Source organism: Anguilla rostrata, chromosome 10 (assembly GCF_018555375.3).
Source record: "Anguilla rostrata isolate EN2019 chromosome 10, ASM1855537v3, whole genome shotgun sequence".
Taxonomy (NCBI): domain Eukaryota; kingdom Metazoa; phylum Chordata; class Actinopteri; order Anguilliformes; family Anguillidae; genus Anguilla; species Anguilla rostrata.
In genome coordinates, this window is record NC_057942.1 from 44,795,405 (window position 1) to 44,815,440 (window position 20,036).

General features: G+C 38.9%; 3 protein-coding genes across 6 annotated transcripts in view; 1 reads left to right on the top strand and 2 right to left on the bottom strand.

Moving 5' to 3' along the window:
* The window catches only part of LOC135233667 (ras-related protein Rab-27B-like), a 17,956-nt gene extending 15,633 nt beyond the window's left edge, over positions 1-2,323 (bottom strand). The window contains exon 1 of the mRNA XM_064297464.1: positions 1,294-2,323. Within this exon, the coding sequence (XP_064153534.1) occupies positions 1,294-1,651 (358 nt within the window). The 5' untranslated portion in view covers positions 1,652-2,323. The remainder of the gene's footprint in view (positions 1-1,293) is intronic.
* Positions 2,324-2,475: 152 nt separating this feature from the next.
* On the bottom strand, positions 2,476-7,569 carry LOC135233666 (uncharacterized). The gene is made up of 9 exons (XM_064297463.1): positions 7,409-7,569; positions 6,956-7,174; positions 6,331-6,537; positions 5,891-6,124; positions 5,246-5,399; positions 4,425-4,534; positions 3,922-4,035; positions 3,620-3,763; positions 2,476-3,063 (listed from the first exon to the last, which is right to left on the bottom strand). The coding sequence occupies exons 1-9, from the start codon at positions 7,487-7,489 to the stop codon at positions 2,929-2,931; spliced, it is 1,398 nt and encodes a 465-aa protein (XP_064153533.1). The 5' UTR covers positions 7,490-7,569; the 3' UTR covers positions 2,476-2,928.
* Positions 7,570-11,138: 3,569 nt separating this feature from the next.
* zgc:158260 (uncharacterized protein LOC571389 homolog) lies at positions 11,139-16,952 on the top strand. 4 transcript variants are annotated; one of them, XM_064297470.1, is made up of 8 exons: positions 11,139-11,747; positions 12,861-12,971; positions 13,994-14,178; positions 14,573-14,735; positions 15,658-15,798; positions 16,025-16,147; positions 16,484-16,576; positions 16,687-16,952. In XM_064297470.1, exons 1-8 carry the CDS (start codon positions 11,745-11,747, stop codon positions 16,738-16,740), a joined length of 873 nt encoding a protein of 290 aa, XP_064153540.1. In that variant the 5' UTR covers positions 11,139-11,744; the 3' UTR covers positions 16,741-16,952. The 4 variants fall into 4 exon arrangements, with proteins under 4 accessions (XP_064153540.1, XP_064153536.1, XP_064153538.1 ...); XM_064297466.1 differs by having other exon boundaries at positions 11,144-11,747; positions 12,620-12,971; XM_064297468.1 differs by having other exon boundaries at positions 11,147-11,747; positions 12,620-12,971; positions 16,484-16,561; positions 16,695-16,952.
* Positions 16,953-20,036: the final 3,084 nt, after the last annotated feature.

Sequence of the window (20,036 nt, forward strand, 5' to 3'; positions counted from 1 at the left end):
AATTAACTTATTTTTTAGGCTTATTATGACATGTCTGTAATATCTCATTACTAATCAAACAGTTGACTTTTCTTTTATGCCATAGCTACTGGTAAATGCATACATTAAACAAAATCACAAATAAAGAGGCGGGGAGTCCACTATATTTTGTTCGTAAAATAGTCATTCTTGTATTGCTTATATTAATGTATTGTACTGTTTGCCATAAAAAACGCTGTTGAAATATTTGCCATTCTATGTGAGTCTGTCCAACAAAAAATAACTGGGTCACAAACACCAGCTCTTTTAGCAGAAAGAACACGCAGTCACTACAATCAAACACCAGTTCTTTCAGCAGAAAGAACACATGCAGTCACTACAATCAAACACCAGTTCTTTCAGCAGAAAGAACACGCAGTCACTACAATCAAACACCAGTTATTTCAGCAGAAAGAACACATGCAGTCACTACAATCAAACACCAGTTCTTTTAGCAGAAAGAACACACGCAGTCATTACAATCAAACACCAGATCTTTTAACAGAAAGAACACATGCAGTCATTACAATTTGTCACAATGTCACATGATTTTGTCCATTAAAAATGCAGTGAACAACTTATTTGAAGGAATTTCATCCACTTGGGCAGTTTTACAAACACAATCTGACTATTGTGAAAATGTTGTGTAAGGAAAAGTAGCCATAAAAGTACTTATTATGCAAAGTTCATGGCCTGGCTTAGCAAATTCCACTTGGAAAAACAAGCATTTAGACAAACACTGCTCCGTGAAACCTGCATTATGTATTCTTCTGCAAACCCTGTTCCAAATTTCCACAGACCAGTTTAAATTTGCATTGTAAATGTGAGGCTGAAAGCTTCTTCTCAGAAAATGGCTTTTGAATTGCAAGATACAACAGGCAGTACACACTATCCGAAACTAAAAAAAGTCATTTTCAGAATTGAAAGTGAAACATAACACACAGTTTAATGAACAGATTGTCATTTCCAAATACAGTGATAAGTCTGATGGCCTACCTTTGCTTTTTTCCTTAAATCAATGAACAAACATCTCATAGTGAACACATCACTGCATGACACCAGATCCATACAGCGATTGACTTATTGAATAGAACAGAGCATTCCTTCCCTCTATAATTAGAATACCATAATGAAGTCTCTGAAAACTTTATAAAACTGTGTCATTACACTTGCACAAATTTGGAACAAGTAACTGATAGGAACTGAAAATCTCATGGTTCTTTTATATTGGCATTTACTTCCCTCTGACACAAATAAGAAAAGGTTTGCTCTTACCGGTTATCTTCCCGTTGATAGAAATTCCTTCCGTGCAGAAAGGCCACTCACTTCCAGCCAGTGCCAGCTGCACCCCTGGCTGTACATAAGGAAACAGGGAAGTAACGCTGCTGCTCGCGGATCTCCCTGTTTTTGCATATAAAGGGGAGGGGCCTGCAGGAAGCCAGACCACACACTCAGAGCAGAGCCAAGACATTTGTCCTGGATAGAGAGACCATGCAGGTAGGGTTACGTACATGCTCCTGAGCTCCAGGTGTGTCTCAGTGGGATTCAGACTGGGATCTGGCCAATGGGCCCGCTTCTCTCTCCCTCGCAGCCCTAGGCTGCACTTACAGTCTCTATTCTCTGTACAGTACATGCTGCTGGCCTTTCAAACCATAGACAGATATGACATATCAGATACTCATCAAAAGGGGCGGCAGTGTAGCATAATGGGTAAGGAACTAGTCTTGTAACCTAAAGGTCACAGGTGAATGCTATATAAAAGTTGTGTAAGTTGCTCTGTAATGTAATGTAATGTAATGTAAAGAAAAGATAAGTTTGAGCATACTTCAAAGAAGAGGTTAAAATGAAACAACTGGTAATTATCAGAACCTTCTATCCATCCATCCATCCATTATCTATACCCACTTATCCTGGGCAGGGTCGCGGAGCTGCCAGAACAGCTTCAGTGCACCTTGGTATAGATTCTACATGTCTCCAGAACTCCTATGGAGGGATGGAACACCATACTCACAAGATACTCCCTCCTTTGGTGTTGGTGGTGGAGGGCACTGTCTACCAACTGAGTTGAGATCGAGTGACTGCGAAGGTCATAGCATATGACTCAATAATTTTCATACTCCTCAAACCATGACCCCTCGTGCCCTATAGATAGGGGCATTATCATCCTGGAAGAGACAACTCCCACGAGGATAGAAATGTTTCATCATAGGATAAAGGTGAATACTCAGAATAACTTTGCATTGATTTTCAGTGACCTTTCCCTCTAAGAGGACACGTGGGTTTGGTAACCAATGCCAGGAAGATTTTTCTTTTGTACAATCTGTGTGCATGGCATGGCTTTCAAAGGATGATATTGTTGTTGAGACAGTGACCAGTCAGACGTGATAATGGCTTTTCAAGTGGCCAAATATTTAGTAATAGCTGTCATGTACAGGAATGGACCACCTCAACCAAATATTAAGCCAAAAAATGCATGATATTTATTAAATTATGTTTTAAACAAAACAATGCTGAATGCCATATATAAACTCACATAAGAGACGTATGCTGTGAGCTGTGCAAACACATTTGGAAAGCAGCCGATTCTGCTCACTGAGGCTTTTAAAGGCATAAGGCTAGGTGAGTAAACTAAGCAACTCTGATTTTATAAATTTTGATGAAGAAGTGTCTTACTTACTGAAATACAAAGAGAAGAAGAAAAAGAAGAAGAAGAAGAATTCCTAAAATCAAGGCATGGTTTCATTTTGAAAGAGCAATTGATCGCATTAAATAATACTTTTTGGATTTCTTAAATTTCATTATAAGATAAACAATAAAAGATTATTTGGACATGCTGTACATTACAGACTCAGTCCTTTTTAATGAAAAGTGTAAGCATGAGTTTTGACATGAATGGCTGGGCCTGCTAGTTTAAGGCAAGTTGATATCCTGGTCCTGTTTGAAGGTTGGAATTTTGTGGAATTCCTCCTGTTTCTTCAGGAAGAGCTGTGCCAGAATGAAGTCTGCGGTGGACTGGAAATAAATGTTCATGTCCAATGTTTGGAGCTGGGATGAGGGAAATAAACCAACTCTGTTAGTGGCACACCATCATACTCCACAACACTGTTAGAGTCACACCATTATACTCCACAACACTGGTTCTATTCAAAGACATCGATAACCTAGTCACACACTAGCGTGACACCTCTGGGAGGGGCACCGTTGGTTGCCGCATGGAGAGCCAGAGAGCGCGCGCACACACAACAACACGAAATCAAATCAATGAAAGTCTTCACCCATCTCTCTCACGTGTTCCATGCGAAAACAATAAACTAAAACAACAAACTAAAATAAGAAATACAAAAGAAAGTAAAACAGAGATTAGCTAACGCAACCCAGGCAGGTGCGTGTGCTCTCTCCACCAGCTGGCGCAGCCGAGACCGAATGGCACAAAACCCAATTTAAACATTTCAGCTAAAACAAAACCATCAGTAAACCGGTGAGAAAACATTTAGCGGAGGTGATATTCTCATGATTGTGTTTTTTTGTAAATGCTCATTCCGTTGTAATGTTCTTCCAAGTACAGCGGATTTTTTGAAGTGTATTTCCGTGTGTCACTCACCTCATCGTGAGTGCTAAAGGCGATGACCATGAACAAGTCTCCCTTGCCCACATTCTTAATGTAGTGCTGCATTCCACGAGGGAAGAAGAACACATCGCCGCTTCTGATCTGGAATTCGGTCGCATTTCGAGTTTCAACACCAACCTGTAATAGAGAATGAGCTGCTTCTCATCTGTGCAGGTCTGTTTGTATTTGCGGGACCATGACAAGGAGACCACAGCCTTGTGACTCAAAATGCTTAAAATGTGCATGTTGCAAAATGCAAAGGATATGCGGAGAGTGAAGAGCGAAGAGTCGCTCACCCTGCCGCAGCCGCGCAGCACGTAGCCCATGGTGTGGGCATTGAAGTGATAGTGAGGCTGCCGCATGCCTCTTGTAAAGATCCTCATGGTTGCCAAGGTTACTGTGTCTTCGTGCTGAGGGAGGAGTCCAGGCAGGTATTTAAGTACACATAGTAATATCCTAACTGTTAAATCAACTCTAACAGAGTTTGTATGAGTCCAGTCGGGACTATGTATATTGTATTAGAGTTAAAAGTACACAAGTTTATTTTAAACTGAAAATTTTTCTGTACAGGATTTCTTATTTTTATGGCTCAAAGAAGCAAACACAACTGTGATGCCATAGATTGCTGCAAAATAACAACAAACAGCTTTTGACAAAATACTCTTTTCACTCTCTTGTAAGAGCTCAACAATTAATAATAGTCTTATGTCTGGTAGTCTGACAGTCAGCGACTCTTATCTTATCAGCTGTCTTATATACAATTTTAAATCAATGATAAATTAACTCATTCAGCACATACCTCATTGAGAGATTTGGCAAAAATCCTTTCCACCCATGGCAGCCCAGTCTTTTTCTTGGTGTAACGAGCCCATTGTATTATCCCACCTGGGTACTTATACTGCCTCGACGCTGCAGTGCAGAGAATTCATTATTAAGGGAGGCATTTTACAGTTTAGTTTATTCCTGGCTTAAAGTGTCTAAACAATGAGCTTGAATGGATAAGGAAAAATAAAAAATAATTTCTTAAAATAGTTGCCTCCATTTATGTTTGGGAAATAATGATAAGTTGTCCTATTTTATGATCCACAACGTTAAAAAAAAAATAATATTATTGAAATAAATGTAAGAAATGAGCCTGTTCTGCCTTGCCCCCCTTTTTCAACAATCTTCAGAATTAATACCTAAAACACCTATTTTGTAATGTCATAGAATGAGAAAGTGATGTACTGTCAATTTAGCTATAGCTAGGCCTTTTTCCATGAAAAATTAATATATAGCCTACTTGACGCAGATAAGAAGGTGACATTACTAATGGAAAAACTAGTTAAACTGACATATGATACTAGATTAATACGCTCACTAGAGGTGTAGGTCTTAATACAGGAGCGATGCTAGCTAGTGTTGTCCAATTGCAGCCATTGACAGAGCTAACACTGTTAGCATGCAGCTCATATTGTCTAATGTTCTTGTACTAGAAGCACAGGGATGCACACAATTGGTATTGGTCTTCTCATGTGAATCTGGGTAAGATTGCTAAAAAGCTAATTGTCTTCTACAGATTCATCTGAATCACTCATAATGACCTTTGATTGCAGGAATTGCAGGGCATGGTTTAAATACCTTTCAAATTGAAGAAGTACTTAGACACTTGGCTAATCTTGGACCTGGTGTAGCTGGCTTTGTGCACCAGTTCATTGAGATTTGGTGGGAGGTTGACAGCCTGGTTTTCTTTCGGCTTCTTGAAGGACTTAATGAAGTTAATCCCACCCTTTGGCTGGATAGACAGCAGTGATGTCACACACTGAATTGGTTGACACGATCCGACATCTTGTACAGTTTAGGTGTTAATGCTTTGGTTCTAAAGCTTGGACATGACAACAGCATTGTGGCTACTTAATGCTGATTGGCTGAGCATGGTTATTAAAAATGAGTATGTTCTATGCATATATGAATATTAATCAAATAGATGCCTAAAATACACACTTCAGGCTTTTTGTTAACCTCACTGAAATTTGTAAAAGAAATTCTCATAATTTAATTTGTTTTCAGGATAGAGTGCCATTGAGTCCCATTCATTATTGCCTGTCCTCTAGTGGTAAAAATATGCAAAACTATAAAGTGGTTGTCTTTCTCATTAAAGATTCTTTGGTAAAACCCTTATACAGCAGTTGAGACCTGAGAGTGAGGCTATAAGGAAGTGACAGGGCAGGACTTGTGACTCCTTGAGGGAACGTCAGACATACCTTTAGGGAACGTCAGCCATACCTTCAGGGAACGTGCAGCAATGTCCTGGGGTGTGGCGTAGAACACGTCATCCACATCACGTGTGACTAATTCATCGCTGGTGGTGAAGAAGAGGATGAAGAGGCAAGTGTCCCGTCCCACACACTTCATCCAGTGCAGAGTGGCCCGGGGCAGGAAGATGACCTGCCCTACAGTCACGTTGTACGAGGTCACAGCAAACGGGGCGGAGTCCAGGATCCCGATCCACATTGTTCCCTGCAAGTTTGCACTTCAGACTTCAGATCCCAGCAAGGCAAAATTGTGGCACACCAATATGGCACTTATGCTACACATCATTATTAATGAACATTCTTTTACACACAAATAAAGCTTTCATTGCCATTGACTTGAAGCTTTAGTAAGAACATTACAAGGGCTTGTAGCACTGTCACCGTGTGAGTTAACAGAATGTTTGGTCTTACCTTGGCTAGGTAGCCATGCTCATTAGCGTTGAAATGCCAGTGGGGTACTCTGCAGCCATTAGGTTTGATCTCCAGTGTGGAAGCTGTCATGCGAGCACCATTTGAGTGAATGCTTTCGCCAAACGCTCTCTCCTCCTTGGTGTCATAATCTGCAGGGTTTTTCCGGTACCTGGCCCACTGGACCACTCCTCCCTGCAGCACAAATCTCTGAGGAAGAGGAAGAGGAAGAACTGGGTGAGCTACCAATAGAAACATAATGTTTCTTGTATGTAGCTTGCAAAGTGTGTGAAAAGCCTTTGAGTGCTGTTACATACAAAGGAAAACAAACACATTGAGCACTTTGTGGAAATATATAGTTCCGATAATATTTAATTGGCTACAGAGGCCATTTCATTTCTTTCTTTTTGTATTTTGTAATATGCTTATCAATTGGCAAATAAACTAAGTCAGGATAATGTACTGCATACAAGTCAGAAAATATTCATTTAAAATTGGCTATGTAGGCCTATAAAAAAAGAATTCCCTAAGATTAATATTATTACAAACCGCATACCCTGTTCATTCTGGAACGTTGCATTTCACCCACGTATTTCTTTTTTTTTGCAAATATAACCAAGTATCATACCTTTGAACTTTGCATGCGGTTCAGGTAGCTGTATTCGGTCGGGGTGGGGTTACTAATGTTCAGAACCCTTTCAGCAGCCTTCTCCATGTGCCCCCTCTCCTTTATGGCTTGTAATTTTGGGGAGAGTGTTACCACAGCCAGCCCCAGAGAGAAGGTGATAACCACCATGAACAGACACAAACAGAAGGTCTTCATGAAGTGGGCACACACTACATATTTCTGAGAGGAAAAAGATATGTAAGAGTGAAGAAATATTCATTTTTAATTACAACCTGTATTACCATTATGAACAAAACTGCTACTAGACATAAAATAATAGGCTTCATTTTATTCTGAAATTTTATTGGGCAACAAAAATATTAAATGTGCTTTTAACATGGTGTAGATTAGGAATACAGAATTTCAATTAAGTTATGTATTAATTTGTGTCAATGATTACATTAGGTGACATACCTGCGTTTTGTCCTCAGGATCTGCTACATAGCCTTTGCTGTTAAACTTTTCACTGTTTGTTCCGTAGGAGATAGCACCCATTTCTGAAGAAATGTGTGTGTTACCAAGCAGGACTCCTGTTTGCTGTGACACTAATTTATTCTTTTCTGTTTTTTATAGGTATTGCACAGGCTTGTCTTCGTCCTTTTTTGGCAAGTGGCAGTTTCAATGCCTGTTGACCAACTTCCTGAGTATTTCTATTGTGAAACAATTTTCTCCTTTCATGCTATTGAAAATACAACAAAGTTTGGCAATGTTCAGCACTTAAACTGTACCTGTTATTCAGAATCACATTAACAGTGAATTCTGCAAGACCAACACTTTATAGAAACTACATTTATACTTATCCTTGCAAAGTACTCATGAATAAATACTATCTATGCACAAATAATGCACGGAACATGTGAAATGTGTAATGTTTTGAAAACTCAAAAAGGATTTGCTGTTATTTGAAAATTCTTCTTATAATTTAAGATGTTTTCAGGACAGAGTGTCATTGAGTTCTATATATATATATATATATATATATATATATATATATATATATATATATATATACACACACACATATACACACAGCTCAGGGCCAAAAGTATTATGCCACCTGTGGTTTTTATTTTAAAAAACTTGAATTCAGAATATATATATATATATATATATATATATATAGAGAGAGAGAGAGAGAGAGAGAGAGGGATATATATATATATATATATATATAGGGAAAAATAACAAACAACGTAAATAGTACAAAGTACATACAATAGTACAAAAAATCTATTTTTTACATTATCTAATTTTACATTCATTAAGTTATTTGAATGTATTTATTATAAGTCATGTATATCTTTAATCATGATATTTCAAATGAATAAATTAAAAATGCATTATTTCTCAAACATTTGATTTCTGAAGCATTAGTTACAGAATAATCAGGGACTACTTTTTAACTTTTTATTGGCTCTAATAATGTTTTATATAGTACATGCAATGTTCTACACTACAGAAATCAATTTGCTCATTTGTACAATGTTGCCACTATTCCTTTTAAAAAACGCTTCTAAAAAACTCTTCTATGGAACTCTTCTAAAAAAACTCTTCCTCTGAAAAGGCGGACCGTTGGCTGCAGTTTTGTAATCCTAAACCAGAAAAACCAAAATATTGCATTGGTTTTCGCAACTTTGGACCAAGCTGCAAACGCGATTGGTGCACACATGCACTTGTTTCCTAATCATAGTTTATGAGCCCAAGAGAGCTGTGTGCACTGAGGGACAAAATAACCATAGAAGACCCTGAAAAATGCTCACCGATATTAAAAACGATACACATTCTTTAATCTCCCACTGAGATAGATACATTGCAAATCATTCAGCCAGAAATTCTACTTCTGCATAAAAATATGTATATTCATTAAAAAGCAGCAGAAAAGGAGCACAAATTACAGTATATTTTAAAACATATATTCTGCTTGCAAAAGATGCATTTTAGCACAAAATATATGAATTCACATTTTGTGACACTTAATCAATCAATCAATCAAATTTTATTTATAAAGCACATTTCCGACAGCGGTTGCAACTCAATGTGCTGTACATAGAAAGACAGAATAAAACAGGGTGATTGAAGGATATAAAAAAAAAAACATAAAAATTTGGGTAAATGGCGGCAGTAGAGAAAGTAAGACATATTTTATTGTTTTCATAATTATGGCTTTGGGTTGAGCATGTGACCATTTGGGCTTTCAAGCTGCATTTCTGCAGCTGTGCTCCAGGGCATCCTATCGACACTCCAAATTCAGCAGTAGTTTGGTAATACACAGATAAATGACTAATTAGATTGTTTGGTAATAAATAAATATGAGATGTCCCTCAGTGTAAAACAATTGCACTGTGCATAATGATGGACTGGGCATACTTTTAAAATTAATTTTTACATTTTTTAACGTATCTTTAGACTATATAACAAGGATTATAAAAGAAAGGAACTTAATGACAAAAAATAAATAAAAAATAAATAGTCTGAGATGACAGCAGGCTAATGAAAACAGCTGTGAAAAAGCACAAGGGAAAATAAGAAATTAGTCAATTAATTAATGATTTAACAGAGGTATGAGTAAGCGGATCATTTAAAATTACTTGCATTTTTAACGAGCATGTGGCAAAGCATTGTTCAAGCAGGGAAATGAAATATATAACACCTAAGAGCTGCATTTGCTTGAGACGGCTGTTCTGGTCTACCATTCAAATGACATCAGATTTTATTAAAAGTCGTAACAAGATGAATATTACATGCAGTACCATTCCATTAAGAGAGCTTAGGACATTGTTGGAAGGCATTATAACTGTTTGGAGAAACGACTCGCTCATTGCACAACATGGTGATTGCCCCCATCCAGTGGTTTGAGAGAGGTGAAGGCAGTATTCACAAAACCTATATTAAACTTCAGCAGCGAATCAAATCATATCGAACACTGGTGCAACAGGTTCAAAGCACAAACAGAACAATGGATACAATAAAAATATCCAACAAAACAAAAAAAACTCTTTTTGTGATTAGTGGACACTTTAATGTGTTGTCCAGTGCGCTAAACGGAGTCTAACATGACAAGTGTCAACATCGTAAAGGCTGTGCTGTCCTTCTTAGGCACCTCATTAAACTGAGCAATAAACTGAGATTATTCATTTAATTGACTGAATGATGATTGTTTGACACATGACATGAAAAACAGGCTGACAGGGATTATATTACTACACAGCCTATTGAGAAGGAAATGCAGGCTTACCACACCTCAAGACATGTCCACCAACCAAAATTTGAGCCCACAGTAAATTGCTGCCAGTGTGTGTGTGGGGGGGGTATGATACTGTAATTCAGCAAACTAGCAACACTGAAAAGCAATATGTTACTTTTAATATATCAAGGATGTTATCAGTAGTAGCACATAAAAAGTACTATTTTATCTGCAGAGCAAATATATATTTTTAATGAAGAATTAAGGTAAACATTGAGAAGTCAAACAGCATTTTCATTTTGTTTGCTCTAACATGTGAAAACAGAATGTATGGCAGCTTACCCTGTAATTTATTATATTTCAGAACAGGAGGGAACACACTGATCCACAACCAGAAAGGCTTTCTTGTATTTTAGTATTATTAGAGTGCATCTGTCATTTTGCACATTAACTATGGGGCTCTCCCGGACTGCATTCCCAGTTGGACTCAAATTCATTATGTCTGAGGTTCTGATGGTGTAATTGTGCCAAAACCTCAATGTGATGTCCTGAGTTGTTGTTTTTTGAATATTTAAAATTAGAAAGGAGTCGGCCAAATGTGTGAGTGACTGTTTTTCTTCCTCTTGAGAAAGGACTTTTTGTTTACTCATCTACAGGGCCGGCCCTAGCATTTTGGTGGCCCTAGACATGTCTGACGAGCGGAGGTGGGGGGTTCACTTGGTTAAATTCTTCCTACATTACATTGTTAGAAAATGTTCTGTTGCCGTTTCATTTTCAATTTACCGCTAGTTCAGCGATAGGGGATGAATAACGTAAATACGAAAATAACGTTATTTACCTAAGATAAACATTGGATCATGTGGCCGCCTTGGTCGTGTGCCCCCTCCCCCCAGTTACACACAGTTTTTATTTTAAAGTGTCCCCCTCGTATACTACTGCGTACAAGCTCCTCAGCACCCGCAGGACTGGCTCCTATGACCGGCGTATTCCAGGGTTTTTCCGTGAGCTGCCGGGAGCATCAGTGCTTTTTTCACTCTGTAAGAGGTGGAACCTGATCAAGCAATGTCCTGAGTTTCTCGTTCCGACATAGTGTAGGGTCCCGTGTGTGCGGGTCGAGTTGAGGCGGCTAATCCGTCTTGAATTTGCGAACACCGGTCTTCATTTGTTTTCATTACACAATGTTACCTTGCCTGTTCCTTTCCCGTCTTAGTAACGTCATTGTATATATAGATAGCGAACAAAGTCCATTAATGCATTTGGGGGTGGGAGGTTTTGGTGTGAGGTTTTTGTTTTCTACACCAAAACACGCCCACCTGCTGCCTGCAATAAGACCCTCCTGATAGCCAAACTATCCTGGTAACCATGAAGTCAAGTTGCTTATCTTTTGTTAGTTATAAATCGTGTTAGCCCAGTAAACTGGCTTCTGTGGATCTTACTGACATACCATTTAAAAAGGTATGAACGCATAAAAAAATAATTATCCTAAAGAAGTTGGCTTGCTACGTTTATGGCTGATATAAAATTCTTGCCCAGGATTGTACCCGCGGGAAAAAGTCCTCTGCATCCATGGTAAGACGTTTTAAGTGGATTAATATACATTTACGTTACGTTTAGATGTGGCAACTGATTATTAAATTGAATTAGTATTACGTTAGCCATCTTAGCTATCGTGAATAAAGTAGTGCGATTTGCCTCATTATGCTTATCTCATGTTTTCTTATTGCTATGGCAACTTCGCCGTCAACAGATATACTGGTTCATGTCCCCAGTAAAAATAATTTTCTAAGAGTGCTTTAAATAGCCTACAATTTTTTTGAACTAAATCCCAGGTAGTATACTTACAATGCGCCTTAACTTTACTTCCCAGAGGTAAGCTAATCACGGTTTAAAATAAATGACCTAAATCGGTTACACTAATATAACTAGGATACAAAGTTTAGGTCTAGTTCCTTCCAGCAAATACTTTAGGTAGGCTATAGGTCTACTTAAAATGGTACTAGTTTTATATTAAAATTATATCATTTATATAAAAATGTTATATTTAAAATATACTTAAATTATACTTTAAAATAAACGTATCGACTACTTTTTGTCAGTGGCAGAATGGTAATGAAGAGTTAGGCTACATAGCCTACGTTTTCTTAACAATTATGATTTAGGCATTTTATTTGTTGCCATAGAACACCCATCACAGCAATGGCCAGAAAAACAATTTTAATTTGAATTTCGTAATTGTTTTAACAGTGGTAATAAGAACCCACAAATAACAAGCAATTCACACTTAAGTCTTGGCTATTAATATGACCAAGGGAAGCAATGACAAAGTAATGTAATGACAACGTTATCAACGTTGACATCGTTGAAGTTTTCAGTACGGACTAATTGCGTAGGCTAAATAATTGGTTTAATGTGCAAGCAAACCTATTTTTGTTTGTTTGCAGGTACAAGGAAAGGCTCCGTATCAAATGTCAAAAAGCTACAAACAAACAGTGTCTCCGTGGTGGGCTGGATGCTCGTGGTTGGCGTTTCTTAAAACCAGGCCTGGATGATTTCAGAAATGGTTACCCCCCTCCAATTGGGGATCAAAATTTTATTCGGATCCAGAGAGGTTTCTCCCCTGTCTGTGGTACCGAGACAAAGACCAGGAAGCACCTCACTAAAGAGCAGGTGTGTTTCTCCAAGGAGAACCCCCAGCAACAGGCACGCCGCCACCATGTAGCCGAAGTGGAGTACACCCTAACCCAGCACCCCCTGGCCCTTTATCCACACCTCCAGGAGTGTATGCCCCCAGAGGTGAGTAATACTGGCCTTGGGCCTGGGTTCAGTTGTCCTTTGGCCTGAACTTTGCCTTCCAAATAAATGCAAATGGGAAAATACAAGTCTTGTGTTTAATTGTGAGTCAAAGTTCTATCAGTAACTTCAAGGCTTGACATCTACTCGGGCCAGTAGGCCAGTGCTCGACTTGCCCCGGTACATTTCCAAATTCCAAATATAACCACTTTTTAAAGGATATTACAGTCTAGATTGCATTTTAAAAGGTGTCAAAATGCCAAATTAACAGTGCTGGTTAAAAAAGGTTGTTCTTTATTATATTAAATGTGAAGATCACCATCACCAAATTATGGATGAGCTTTGTCTTTCTGGGTGGTTTCGATCAGTAGCAGATGCAGAATGTTGGAAATTGTTGTTGACTTCTCCTTCGGCAGAGGCGAGATGCATGCGGTTTAACCAAATAAAGCATTCATAGCAGTATTAATATAGTCAGCTAATATCTAGTTAGTTTTTTCTGTTAGTCACTTAATTAGCCCCCTAGTCACAAATAAAGATGGATTATTTGGCTGGACAGCTACCATTATTGTTTTAATGTTTTCAGTACAAAAATGAGTCAATGATAAATCTGTAAAACTATGTTATTGATAAACAAGTTTCTGCAGAGAAAGGGCGGCTGCAAAGTTAGTTATCTATAAGTGTTGGTACAAATATTAATGAATGATAAAGCTGTAATGTGCAATATTGATAAGCAAGCGTAGGTGCAGAAATGATTAAGTTGTAGCATAGTTTCTAGGATGGTAAATGGATCTCTTTCTCTTTGACCCAGAGGACACTTATTATGGGTGCTGGCCTGATTGGGCAAGAGACAGGTCAATCAACTAGCCTGAACCAATCTCAGAGTGGCCTTGAGCCAGTGGGCACTCCTTGCTGTTGAGCCCTGAGATGTGGAACTGATGTGCACTGAGAACAGCATGTAACCTGTTCATTATGGCTTTCAGATGCTGAATTTGCATCAACACTCTTGATTTGTTTTTCCCCTCAAGTTGTTAGATCAGGTAGTGTCTGTCCTGGACCCCGAGATGGGCACGAACAGTGAGGCTGCATCATTCCTGATGGACGGCAGCAGAGATCATGCAGATGAGTCTACAGATGAGCATGCAGAGCAGAATAAGGAGCGTACGCAGGAGTCCAGCAGGGCTATAAACACAGTGCCTCCCTCCAAGATCAGGCAAGTAGATTTAAAACACAAAGTGACTTGGGTTGCTGCCGCTTGTGTATGATGCAAGATAAGTGCAAGATCAGTACCAAGTGTAAGATAGAACTCATAATGTTTTCACCTACCTTAATATGGAATTAGCATTTTAATAACAGTTTTGGTCCTTGGATTTACATTTTCAGTTACATCACATGACATTTTTGCACTTTAGAATTGTGTAAGTCTCTGAATTTATCATGAGCCACCATAAACACTTTTTTATGGTGCATTAGAAAATGTGTTTTTACTCTTTGAAAAAGCATGCATTTGTACACAAAATTTACACATCACATAATTTAACCCTGCACACAATTCAATACAGCTGAAAAAAGGTGGGAAGTAACATACTTACTCCCTTGGATCCCAGGGCTGATGACTCACGAGTGAAGAATCCTTACATACACTTACGAGTAAAGGAGAACGGTTCCAAGGATGACCAAGGGATTAATGGTGAACGCTCTGAGTCACCATCCCTGGATGAAGAGATTAGGAGAGTGACAAAGCAGCTCCATGACTGGGTAGTCTCCTTGGTAAGTGCTGCTGACACTGCATGGAAGAGCACACGGGTTGAAGTGTACTTTTGCATTGAAAAAACTTTAATTTATTGGATGCAGAAGCATTTTTCAAAACCCTTTCCTGGTGTGCACCTTGGGCAGAGCCTGAAGTGACTGCTAATCCCTTCCCCTTTTAAGGATGTGTATGAACATATTTTCATATTATTGTCAGAGATACTATACCTGTCAATTTCAAAGCTGAAAAGGAACTTATAAATTAAATAATGTTGAATGGATATTGAATATAAAGTAGGGTTTAGCACCTCAGTATATTCAGGATTGCCTAATTAATTCAATAATAATAAACTTATAGTTATCCAATCTTATCTGAAAAATGTTTTGACACAAAAAACTTATTGTGTTGCAAAATGGTTACTTCAAAGCTTATTTTCTTTTGGAAAATAATTAAAATAATTTATTTTTTACTTGATAGATGTTAGATTTAGGGTTTTAGAGTATACCTCAAAAATACGTTTTAAAAAATCAAAAACTATTTTTTACAAACGGATATGAAACTGGAAATAACACATGCAATTACACTTTATCAAATGTCTTTTCACTGATAGAATGCAAGCGGTAAAAACGCAAGCTCTTTTTAATTGGTGTCGTCGGGTAATAATCCTGCCAACTACTGAGATATGACAACACATGCACAGGAAAATCTACAAAAACTGTGTGGTGCTATTGAGTCAGCATGGACCCGAATCCCTAAGCATCGTTCAGCACTTTGTTGAATTCATGCCATGAAGAACCTAGGCTGTTCTGGAGGCATCAGGGGGTTCTGCTAGATAGGTGTCCTTTAACCCAGTTTATTTAAAATGAGGTATACAGAAAGGGTAGAGGGTTGGGATGGTCTGGCTAGGCTCACAGTTTTAATGTGTATCTTGCATTTGTTCAGGACAGGGAGAAGGATGACCTGACCGAGTCCACCATGTTTAACCTGCTGGCCAGCGCATTTGAAATGAAGCCCCCCAGCCAGATACAGAAGAGCACTGTGGCAAAGCCCAGCCCCTTCCTCAAGGCCCCGGGTTCACTGCAGGTACCTGTGCCACCATTTCACCTCCCAAAGCATCCACACGTCAGGTTATCATAGTGAGAGTAACTGAGATTTACTGATAACTTTACATCACCTTCACTATGTATCACATCACAAACATTGGAATAACTGGAAATATGTTTCATAAATTACCCATGCCAGTAATTTGCTGAGTTTTAAAATGAGTTGTCAGCTATGCAGTTTTGTTATGCTGAGTGATGCATTGCAGACTCATGCTGGTGAGGCAGAGGAGGAGTATGGAGCCCTGTCGCAGAGGAACAGAGCCCGAACACTGCTGGACTTCCCCACTGGTATTAAAGAACAAGAGCGCTCTGCAACCCAAAGAAACCTGGTAGGTCTTTTATCAGATGCTTCCATGAAATGGATTTGAGCTCTCCCTTCAATATTGTTTTTGAAGTTTTGTTTTGTGATGTCTAGCTGGGGATTTGTTTTTTCATAACTATAACTATTCTACAGTTAATTGTTTTTCTGTCACTGGAACTTGACTGGTATTTGTAGCACCCAGTAAGGTTTGCTATGGTAGAATGTCACAGGAGAACCTTTTACTGTAGGATCGACATATTTCTCAGAGAATAGCCAATTGTGCATTTTCAGACCTTGGTGTTTCTGTGTGTATTTCTGAAGCTAGCCGACGTGATGGCACTGATGTGACTGTGTCATTTCACAGGATGAGGAGCTTGAGCAGAGTTACACGGCTCAAGCCTTTAAGAAGTTCATTGCCAATAAGGGACTGAGGGAGCCTGAGGTAAGATGGAGACAGGTACACCGGTCTTGTGGTTTTTTCTGGTAATAAATTAATGTTGAGTCAGTTTTACGCTTTACTATCTGGAATCACTGGTGAGTTTCAGTTTTGTTGTTATGAACATAAAGTTTCTCAGTGCGTGTGAGCAGAGAAGAGGACGATCGCAACTTCCGGAACACTGAATCTGGATTTCCTCCAGATGTGCACGCAAGAGTGGCGGCTCTCCACACCAGATGTGTTTTTTAAAATGCAGCCCACCAGAAGAGAGGTGGATCCATTGTAAACTTAATATTTTTAACATTTAGTGACAGAGGAGGAAAACATTGAAAGTGCTTTGGTGAAAGTGGTTCTTGAGTGACATACTTGAATATAAATGTTACATCTTCCTATGGCATACTGTTGTTTCTGTTATTTTCACCACACACGATAAAAGCATTGACATAAAGATTCAAAGGGACAAGAAAAATGTTCAATAGCAGCACCTGAGAACAATGATTCTGCAATTCATCAGGATGAATCCTGATGAGCTCTTAATGACAAAAATCTCATTTTTTTCTGAATATCATGCACATTAGTGTTTGATTTCCACTAAAGAAAGCATAATGACTAACTGAGTAAAAAAAACAAAAAAAAAAAAAAAAACAAGACCCCTATTTGCACTCTGGCTGACTGTAGACTCTTATCACAGCCATTCAGTCAACCATTGCATCATTTCTTATGAAGGAAATAGAGTGACACTGCCACCTAGTGGAGAATATTATCCAGCTGTGTTAAGTTTAGAATGATCCCAGCACAGAATATTTTAATTCCGTGCAGGTCTCTGTTACAGCGTTAATGAGTACCTGTGCATACCAAGGAGGCATAGATAATGTCATATTAAGTCTTAAGTATAGGTGATGATGACGACCTGAGATTTGGAACTACCAAGATGTATTAAAACAGGGCCAGCTTAGCTTTCTGTGCATCATATTCATTACAGTAGGGGCCGGTTCCAAAATCATTCTGTTCCCAATTCTGAGTTTCCGTTCATCAAAATCCAATTTTACGAATGCACAGTTGCATGCATGCACCAATCTTACGGGTACAGGTATGGTTTTTGCCCAATTTTCCTTCTGTTACTCTGAAAAGCATCTTAGGAAAATTGATTTGGGATGCGTGTACACAATCTTTTTCTCAGCAGAAGGGCTACATTCATGCCTGGTTGTGCGCCTGGATTCTGTATTAGCTGCAATTAGGGGATTGCAATAGTACAGACCCCAGGTGTGAGAGCACCAAATACTCAAATCTGGACCTCAAATCCAAATCCGTCCCCGGTTTTCTTTCCCCCCAGCTAATTAACTTAACAATTATTGCTACCGATTGGCCAGACCGCATTCACACCTGACTCCCTGGTAAAGGGAAGGTGGAAAACCAGCAGCGCTCGGACCTCGAGGGCTGTGATTTGAGTAACAGGGCACTAGAATAAGGTTGAGAGATAGACTCCAAAATGAAAAATGGGTAGTATTAAATCTAATCAACAGAGGGCAGTGTTTAGTCACCATACCACCGAGATGCCAGAAGCTGAGCACGGCTGGGCTTGATTAGTACTTAGTACTAGTACTAATCAAGTACTTTTAGATACTTATAGGGACCCTCTACGATAACCAAGCTGCTGCCAGAAGTACTGATGATGGCGAGAAGGCGGCAGTCTTGCACAAATGACAAGTTATTATCTAGAAGTTTGTTTCCCCATATGATATCTTGATAATCCAATGCAACGGTCATTATAAAAGTTATTTTACAGCACAGGCCCATAAGAAACTCAAGCAGAGAAGAACAGGGAGGAACTATTTACTTCATGTGGAATTAGCAGAGCTAAAGAGTTCTCATGACACTACATAAACATCACTCAGCCATGACTTTTGTAGCACTGTGAAGAAACACTGACATGTTGAATCTGTTGAGCACACTGGCGAAAAGATAAACACTCCTCTTAATCAAGAGCAAGTTTCCTCAGTGTGACGGAGTTACGGTTTCCCAGTAGAACCAGAGAAAACCCCCCACTATAGTTCATTACACAACGGTAATGTTCCCGACAAAGCTGCTAGCATCGTTCCGCTAGTGGGTGAAAGCGCCACCTACAAAATAGTAAAACTACGACATAGCTAGCATTAATCTGTTCTCCCAGTAACATAATCAGCAAAATTACAAATATTTACAAACGCACCAACTCGGCATTCTTTCTAATAAATGTTTGTTTTATTTTGAACATTTCTACATTGAGTTACTGAAAAACACACCACATACCATCCGTATTGACTCACACTTCCGGGTTGTTGAAAAGGACCCTGGCGCTTAGGCTGCCTTTCAGCTGCCTGTTTGGTGTGGGCGCAAGCGCAGTGCGTCCAACATGGGCTGTTCCATTCATTACATTTTATTTCATTTCATAAGGGATGGGGGTGGATTATGAAATAAATAAAGATTACTTGCCCTAACCTGGAGCATTACTGCATTGTGAATCTAGATAAATTTCACCTCAAAACACTGCACCCTAGTGGTCTAACTAAGGGAATGTTTCTTGTGATGGCACTGCTGTGTATTATTTTTTCCCTCCCAGGGCTGTTTTTCAAAGCAGGATATTTGAATTAACAGGATAACTGAACTGAATAAAAACCCAATCAGGGGCCTGTTTCACAAAGCAGGATTACCGAGTTAGCAGGATAACTGCGCTGAGTAAAACCTGGAGCAAGTCTTTCTTACTTCAGTCCATGTTCCAGATTGGGGTGGGTTCTGGGTTTTACTCAGGGCAATTATCCAGTGAACTCAAAAATCCTGCTTTGTGAAACACCCCTCAGATTTCCTGAATGGCCCTCTGTATGCCCCAGTATGCCCATCTTCTCTGCACATGCATGCCCATGGCTATACGCCAAGTTACTATATTTGTTGTCATGTTCAACATTACATTTTTTTGTTTTTTCAAACTGCAACATTTCAACTATGAAAAGAACGTCATTATGTACACTGCTGCATCTGTGTAGATCATGTGACTGCCCAGCTATCATGTTGGCCAATGAGATTCATTAACTTGACTGTGATAGAGTCCTGTGTGGTACCGTTAACGATGTGCTGGCTGTTGTGTTGTTCTTTTGCACTGAGGAAAGTCCCACAAGCGTTTGCTCTCTCACCTTGCGCTTTGCACCTATTGTGCTTTCCTTTCCTATAGTTTTCAGAGAAAATAATCAATCAAAAATTATATTTTTCTAAATGTAGACATTCTGGTCTCTTTAAAATTCCAATACACAGACCCTACACAGCATCTACATAAACTTACACACCACAGTACAGATGTTTTACAGTCAACTCTATCAGGCCACCCACAATAGTGAAAATTATTGAATCAGCCAAGTAAATTCAAGAGATTGATGACAGTATTATATCATTTGATTAAGAAAAGGTGACAAACTACTTGCATATATAAAAACTTGCACACTGCCTTCTT